This window comes from Adiantum capillus-veneris, chromosome 16, assembly GCF_014529385.1.
Source record: "Adiantum capillus-veneris isolate H3 chromosome 16, ASM1452938v2, whole genome shotgun sequence".
Classification (NCBI taxonomy): domain Eukaryota; kingdom Viridiplantae; phylum Streptophyta; class Polypodiopsida; order Polypodiales; family Pteridaceae; genus Adiantum; species Adiantum capillus-veneris.
The window spans coordinates 124,470,226-124,478,518 of NC_140946.1; the positions used below are offsets into that span (position 1 = coordinate 124,470,226).

The 8,293-nt window shown below is 50.0% G+C and overlaps 1 protein-coding gene across 3 annotated transcripts in view; it reads left to right on the forward strand.

Moving 5' to 3' along the window:
* Window positions 1-7,884, forward strand: part of LOC147439811 (shaggy-related protein kinase epsilon-like) — a 56,071-nt gene extending 48,187 nt beyond the window's left edge. For all 3 annotated transcript variants that reach the window (XM_086485561.1, XM_086485559.1, XM_086485560.1), the window contains 2 exons: window positions 7,345-7,447; window positions 7,545-7,884. In XM_086485561.1, the coding sequence (XP_086341687.1) occupies window positions 7,345-7,447; window positions 7,545-7,618 (177 nt within the window). In that variant the 3' untranslated portion in view covers window positions 7,619-7,884. The remainder of the gene's footprint in view (window positions 1-7,344; window positions 7,448-7,544) is intronic.
* Window positions 7,885-8,293: the final 409 nt, after the last annotated feature.

The window sequence follows — 8,293 nt, forward strand, 5'->3', positions numbered from 1 at the left end:
TGTATACGGACTTGTGGTCTATTTTATGTAATGCAAAGGGTCAAAGTTCTACTTTATTGCGTGCGCGCGCGCGCGCGCACACACACACACACACACACACACACACACACACACACACACACAGAGAGAGAGAGAGAGAGAGAGAGAGAGAGAGAGAGAGAGAGAGAGAGAGAGAGAGAGAGAGAGAGAGGAGCCTTCGATGCTGACCTTACTGGCCTCCTCTTTTGGTTGTGCTTTTTAGCGGCTATCTGGTAGTTGCTTTGTGGTCCATTCAACTTCCTCCATATCATCTCCTTAGTGTTTTCCTTTTTTTCCTGGGTGGACACACCTGCTGTGGCAGCAGGTTCAGTTATCCTCTTCCCCCCATCCTTCAACGTCTTGTGCAGTGGTTGCTTCTTAGCACACCTTTTGACGCTATCTTGGGCTTCTTCAGTTATGCCCCATACCTTCCTAGGTGGTTTTCCTCGTCACAGCAATTTGGTGGTGCCTATCTTTCAGAGGTTTTGTGGATGTTCTCTCCCTCTTCCTGCTCTTTCTTAAGTAGTTGCCAGGGCAATTTTTAATCTCATTCCCCATGGCGTGTTTTTTAGTATTTTCAGCTTTTTATAGTTTTGCCACTGGCCTTGTAAGTGCCTACGGGCGCCCTTGTTATGGTTTTGCTCTTCATTTTGGGTGCGCAAGGGGTGAAGTAATAGAATGTCAGCAATGCTTGTGTGTGTGTGTGTGTGTGTGTAGAGAGAGAGAGAGAGAGAGAGAGAGAGAGAGAGAGAGAGAGAGAGAGAGAGAAGAAAGAAAGAAAGAAAGATTTTTAACGTCTATGTCAGGCCGAAATCGGCCTATGAGACAAATCAAATGTACATGGTGTGTATGTCATCCGTCTATCGGAAAGACAAATGAAACAAAACTGAACTGAATGTAGGTAGTGGGGTATCTGAGGAGGGATGGAGCTCTATCTCTAGGGGTATATGCATGTCTATATGCTCAAGGTAGTACAATCATGAGAATGCATCAAGCTATCTAGCTCCATCCTGTACTAATGGGGGGATGTAAGATGTGGTACATGGGCGGGTCTGGTGCCAAGGCTACCCGGATGAAAGCTGTTGGGTCGGCCCTCATCTGGGCCACTCGCTCCTCAGTGGCACGGCGCTCCCGGGCTCGGATCTCCTCGATCTGTCGGTGGTGGGAGCTCGCGCCCCTGTAGCCTGTGACTCGTGGTCGTCGTCTAGCTCGGCTCACCTCCGCCTGTGGGAGTGTCACTCCCCTCTGAGTGTCTGGTGAGGGAGGGGCGGCAATCCTCTGAAAGAAGTCTGTGAGCTGCGACTGTCTCCCCTCTGTCTGTGCAGTTGTGTGTGGCTGTAGTAGTGTGTCCCGATGGCTCTGTATCTCTAGTAAGAACCGTCCGAGCTGTCTCTGATCTCGAGAGTCCATGATCTCTCGTAGAGTGGGCTGTCCTCTGAATAAGGCCTCATACCTGCCTCTGATCTCAGTGTATGCTCTGCATCTACATACAAAGTGCTCCTCACTCTCCACCTCCTCTGTGCAGGCTCTGCAAACTCGCTCCTCCTTGGGAACACCAGTATGTCTCCCGATCTCAATCTCTAACCTGTGTGAAGCCACTCTCAGCTGACCAATCGCCACCCGTGAGCTATGTGGCATGTATGTGTCCATGTAGCGTGGTCTCTGTATGAACCCCCCAGACAATATGGTGAGAAACTGGTCTCTGTAATCTGACATCCTCGTCCCCAAGCCAGGTGACTCCCAGACTCTCCTAGTGTATAGCTGCCACAGATCCTGTCTCAATACCAAGTTCCTCTCACTGCGAGAGAGGTGAACATATGGTGAGTGGGGGTCAAACTGGAATGGTGGTAGGCTCTCCATGTCAAGACCGTGTCCCTCAAACCATGCTCTGACCTGTGAGTACCATGCTCTCTCATGCCCACTCTCTGATAGTTGTATAGCTGCCTCAAACGCTCTACGAGTAAGTCTGTCAGGAGGTAGCTCTCTCATCCTCTGGATGAAGCAGACTGTCTGGAATAGTGCCTCTACCACCATAGGTGGTGTGGCGAGCTCGGCTCTAATAATGTCATGTGGCACTGTCTTCTTGCTGCGGAGCAAGCGTGAGATCATACATACCTGTGGCCTCTCAAGCTGTGTCCACTGGTCAGCTGTCAATCCTGGTGCCCATTCTGCCGCCGAGTACATCAAGGCCGGGGTGACTAAGGTGTCGAAAAGCCACCCCTTCGTGCGGGGTTCCTGAAAGTGTGCCTGGTGGCATCTCCGCTCTAGCATGGCCAGAGCTGCATATCCTCGGGTGAGCCTGTCAGCAGCAGCCTGCCTCATAGTGAAGGGTCCTGGTAGGCTGGTGAATGTGATGCCAAGGTAGACATAGGAGGTGACTACATCAACCTGTCCTCTTGCTGCTGTGAAGGTGGCAGCGCTCCTCACTGCACTGGATGTGTGAAAGATCATAACCTTGGTTTTGCCAAGGTTCACAGTCAACCCCCTGTGTGTGCTGAATTCGTCCAAGGCCTCAAGATGGCGTTGCAAGCCCTCGGGTGACTCTGAAATCAACACAATATCATCAGCATATAACATGATGTGGACCGGAGTACCTGCCAAGTCGCTCCCCTCTCCTCCTGCTCGCAGTATGTAGTCGAAGATCTCGTCGATGTAGAGCCCAAAGAGTGTCGGGGAGAGTGGGCATCCTTGCTTAACACCAATGGTGCTAGCAATGGTCTCTGAAAAACCGCCTGGGCAACGAACTCGACCCGTCACCTTCTCGTAGAGAGCATATATGGCCCAAATCATCTCTGCTGGTACCCCAATGCTGTGAAGGCACTGGAAGAGTCTCTCGCGTGGGACTGTGTCAAAGGCCTTGCGGAAATCCACAAAGCAGCAATAAAGCCTCTTCTTCCGCGCCTTTGCCCCATCAATGAGGCAGCGCAGAACGAAGATGTGATCAGTGGTGGAGAAAGCTCGTCTGAAACCTGCCTGGCTTGGAGCTCGTAAACCCTCGATCTCTGCGTAGCAGCTGAGCTGTGCCTCAAGTACTGCTCCATATAGCTTGGCCATCGTGTGGCCAATCATGATAGTCCTGTAGTTCTCTGGGTCCAGGGTGTCGCCAGATTTGTGGATAGGCACTATGGTGTGCTGTGTCCACTCCTCTGGGAAGCCCTCCCCTATAGCCCGGTTAAAGACATGTGCAATCAACGGGGCTATAGTGGAGGCCGCATAAATGATGTGCTCACTCTGTAATCCAGTATGGTCAGCTGATCGTCTGTGCTGCAGGCGGCGTATGGCCCTCTCTACCATCTCTGCTGTAAAGGAGGAGGAGCACGTGGGGCGTGGCTCGTGTGGCTGTGGGATAGGAGGCTGCCCTGGCACCTCGTAAAGTCGCTCTGCATAATCATGCCATATCTGTGGATCCTCAATAGCTGTAGTCGGACGTGGCTCGCACAGGGTGCGCCATGCCGTCGCGCTATCCATGCTCATGAATAGGCGGTATAGCTCAAGCTCCTGTGCCTCTTCGAATGCTCGCCGCTTTTGGCGTGTCAGCGTCTTCATATGCCGTCTGGCCTCTCTCTCTGTGATCTCTCCTAAGGTTCGCCGTGCACGGAGGCGTCGGTATAGCTCTCTGCATTCATCATCATACCAGCGGTTCTGAGGCATAGTCCCGGGGGGGGAGTGCGTCCTGTGTGAGTGGTGTGTGGAAAAGAGCTAATAGCTGAAGTGTGGAGAACGGAAGAGATATGTGATGTGAGAACTGAGAGTGGTGTGGATGGGTGGAGGAGGCATAGGCCATGCTCGACCTCGGCCGAGTAAAGAGAGGCTATGCGTCTTCATATGCCGTCTGGCCTCTCTCTCTGTGATCTCTCCTAAGGTTCGCCGTGCACGGAGGCGTCGGTATAGCTCTCTGCATTCATCATCATACCAGCGGTTCTGAGGCATAGTCCCGGGGGGGGAGTGCGTCCTGTGTGAGTGGTGTGTGGAAAAGAGCTAATAGCTGAAGTGTGGAGAACGGAAGAGATATGTGATGTGAGAACTGAGAGTGGTGTGGATGGGTGGAGGAGGCATAGGCCATGCTCGACCTCGGCCGAGTAAAGAGAGGCTAGCTCATGTGTGAAATGGATGGTGGTGTGTGGAGTGTGTGCTGTGGAGCTGTGTGGGATGGTATCTCCGGTGATGGAGAAAGAGAGGTATGTGTGGTCGGCTCCGATGGGTATGGGTGGAATGGTAAGGATGTGATAAGGTGTGTAGCCTCCCTGGGTCCCAGAATATAGCGACTGTACTCCCCCCTCCCTCTGCAACTCCATGTGGCATACAAGTCAGGCCCCCTGAGGTGGGCCACTGGACCATCCCGTTATAAATAACGAGACGGTGCTGGGAGCCAAGTCGAAGTAGATGTCGTCCGTAGGCTGTGACTGGAGCTCTGTCTGCTGTATCTCTCATAGTAGCCTCTTCATCTAGAGTGTGTAGTGCCTCTGGGTCCTCGTGGTCATATGCCTCACACTGCTCACTGCGGGTACGAGCATTGAAGTCTCCCATAAGGAAGACTTCACCCAGTGTGGAGTACTCCATAATCTCCTCCGTGAGGCATGCGTACGGTGACTCCTGCTCAATAGGGGCGAATCTGGAGCCTGTGGGAGCAAAGTAGCAAAGGGCAATGTAGACGATCCTGTCTCGTGAGAGCTCGAGGCGAATCCACATGTAGCGGGCCTGTGGGTCCCGGGCAACAATCTGTAGTCTGCTGTGAAGCCCCTGTCTAAAGAGTATGGCCACTCCTCCTGAGCCGCGAGTGGTGTGCTGGCGCATACATCCCCGATGTAGAGACTCCCACTGGAATCCATGTATCCGTGGTAACCCTCTCTCTGGGCTCTCGTGTGTGTCTGTAAGTAGAATGATGTCTCGACCTCTCATCACCTCCTCAAGTCTCTCTGGGTGTGTCCATAGGTCTCCATTGCAATTCCAAACCGTGACATGAATCTCCTCGTGTGTCCCACAGGCCGCGAGTCCCTATGCGATGGTCTTGCCATCAATGATAACCCTACCATCTCGATATACTGCCTTCTTCCCTTCTTTGCGGGCTTGGTGGACTCTAGGCATGCACGCGCGACGGTGATCTTGTTGCATCTTTGTGAGGTCATCATCAAGATAAATCGGGGGGCCTTCTAGCCCTCTCAAGATGACCCTCTTTCGGAGGAAAGAAGTTCGAGACTCCTCGGAGGCGAATTGGAGGATCAGAGCTCTCTTCTTTGGATCTTTGCCGGCTCTCCAAACTTTGGAGAAAGGGATCTCTTCTTCCTTGTATCCCACTTTCTTGCATAAAGCTTTCCCATCGCTCTCGGGTGTAGACCCTTCTTCTTCTTTGATGCCGGTCACTCGCACATTGAGACGGCGAGCTTGTCGCATCTTCTCCTCCTCGATGGTTGTGTGTACGATGAGTACCTCATCTTTTTGGGCTTCCTCTCTTGCTACCTTCTTGATGTTCTTTTTGACCACTTCGACCCATCCTTCTTTGGTGGCCTCTAATTTGTCCTCAATGCTTGCGGTGAGGGCTTTGGTGATCTCCTCCTTGAGGGCTTCCTTAGCCTCCTGTTTAATCTCGCCTTCCTCGGGGGTGAGGGATGTGATGGAAGCATGAAGGAGATCGATTTGTGCCTTCATCTCTTCTTGCTCTTTCCTCCATCTCTCCCTCTCCTTCTCGTTCTCCTGTTCCCTTCTCTCCTTCTCCTCCCTGAGATTTTGGATTTCCGCTCTCATGTCCTCCTTCTCTTCGTTCCATAGCTTGATGAAGGTGGCTTTCTCCTCCTCCCATATCTCTCTCTCCATCCGCCATTCTTTCATGTCCTTCTCCAATTGTGCAAGCCTCTTGTTCGTGAGCATGAAGGTTGTCTTCATTGTCGATGCCGGCGTCTTGATGATGGGGGAAGACATGGTTGTCTTCGTAACTACCCTCTCTTCATATTGTGAAGAAGAGGGGAGAAGGGGAAGAGAGGGAGTACGTGTGTGTATGCGTGTATGTGTGTAGTGTGTGTGTGGGTATGTATCCGTGTGTGAGAGATTGGGGGCAGCGGGCCTGGTGCACTTGGTAATGCTGCAACAGTGAGGCAGCAGCAAGTGCTACAGCCTTGGCAGCATAGAGTCGCAGCAGGTCAGCCACAACGGGTTCAGCAGCAGCAGCAGTGGCGCGCGCAGGGGACAGCAGCGAGAGAGAGAGAGAGAGAGAGAGAGAGAGAGAGAGAGAGAGAGAGAGAGAGAGAGAGAGAGAGAGAGAGAGAGAGAAAGAGAGAGAGAGAACAGAAGTGCCTTGCAAATGATGCTCTCAATACACAATTTGAATCGAGAGAGAGAGAGAGAGAGAGAGAGAGAGAGAGAGAGAGAGAGATGAAAATCAAGTGGAATGATATATTAACGTCTATAAAAGGTCAAAATTACCTGTGAGACCAACAAGTTTCAAATTGGTGAATCTAATACAAAGTCTGTGTGCTGAAAAGAAAGACTAACATCCTAAACAAAATGTTGTAGTGAAAGTGAAAGTGGGGGAAAGACTAGAGACTCTCTAGTCAATACAAGGGTGCAAAATAATGAGGGATGCAAGAAGCGTAAGCTACTAAGAAGGGGATAATCCTCTAGCTCAGAGTAAATACAGCATCGATCGGTGTCGGATCTCCTCGATGTCCTCCATGGTCAAAAACCTGACTAGGCATTGTGTTTGGCGTGCCAAAATAATTCAAATCCTCCTCTGTAATCTCCGTCTATGCTGGGATGCCCTCCTCTGTAATCATGGATGCTTGGATCTCCCTAGGTCCATCGCATGGTCAATCAGTGTGCCTCTAGTGGAGGTGGGATCCGAACTCTGCTGCAGAACCTGTGTGTCTAGCTGTCGAGTGGTAATGGCTGGCCTAAAATAGTCCGTGACCTGCCATTGAGTCTGTCTTTGTGGTCGCCTCAACAAGCATTCTCTATGTCTCCTCAACTCAAGCAAGAACAGACCCAAGCATCTCTGATCCTGGTATCCCATAACTTTGGAAAGTGGTCCAAAACCCTCCCTGAATAAGCAATGGAATCGCTTGCGAATCTCATAGTATGCGAAGCAATGATATATGTAATGCAGCTCTATCTCTGGCTCCCTATGGCATGCACGACATACCCTGGCCTCAGCCAGAACTCCTCTATATTTGCCAGTCTCAATCTCAAGCTGGTGTGATGATGTGCGTATCTGGCCAATAGCACACTGCACCCCATATGATAAAAATGATAGAGAGAGAGAGAGAGAGAGAGAGAGAGAGAGAGAGAGATGGTTGGTAAATATATCCTCAGAACAAAATGTTATCCTCTCTGCAGCTCGAAGCATGTGCACATTCATTTTTTGATGAGTTGCGAGACCCTGCAATGCGGTTGCCAACAGGTCGTCCACTTCCTCCTCTTTTTGACTTCAAGCTTCCAGGTATGCCAGGCAGCATTAACAGTGCAGTGTCCAATTCTTAAGACTTTTCATTATAAAGGTGGTGGTGTCATTGTCTGAGAGCTTCCGGATTTGACAGAATTGAAGGGAGCATCGCCGGAGCTGCTGCAGAAGCTTATACCACCGCATGTACAAAAAACAAGAGCTATGTAACTTAAGGTGGTGGTGTGATGTGAAATGTGCCAGTGCCAAACATGTTTGCACAAGTGAGCATCATGTCACTTATGCGCAAAGCACAACGTAAAACTGGCATGTTTCAGCATCCTCCAGATCTTCACTCCAATATTGGAAGGTAGACATTATGATTTCCTCTTCTTATCACAATGGGGAGGAGTACCTGCTTTAACACTCGCATTCTTCTTATGTATCTATCATTCTTTTTTTTTTGGTTGTTGTTTAAGTTATCATTTGGTTCTTCTTATGCGTTTAGCAATGTCCTCAAACTGGCTCTCTCAAGTAAATGGTCAGAAATTCTCTTGCTTCTTCAATGTTTGTTACCCCTCTGCCAGAGCAACATGGTCTTCAGCAAATTTCTCCATAGTGTTAAGAGATTATTTAATAATAGTTCAATATACATACTATACTTTACATTATGGGCCTCTTTAAAACCCCATACCCCCTCTAATGTATGCATAAGTATACATTTTGGATAATTAATAATCCTCTCATGTTCACTCACGTGATTAGATACACATTTTGAACAGTGATTTCCTTGAGGTCCTATATTAAGGTTGCTTTATAGCAAGGTTGCATTGTCATAAACATTTTTAGCGTACAAGTGCATCTTGTCCTCCTTTGCATTTGATTACTGAACAAATGAGTATATGG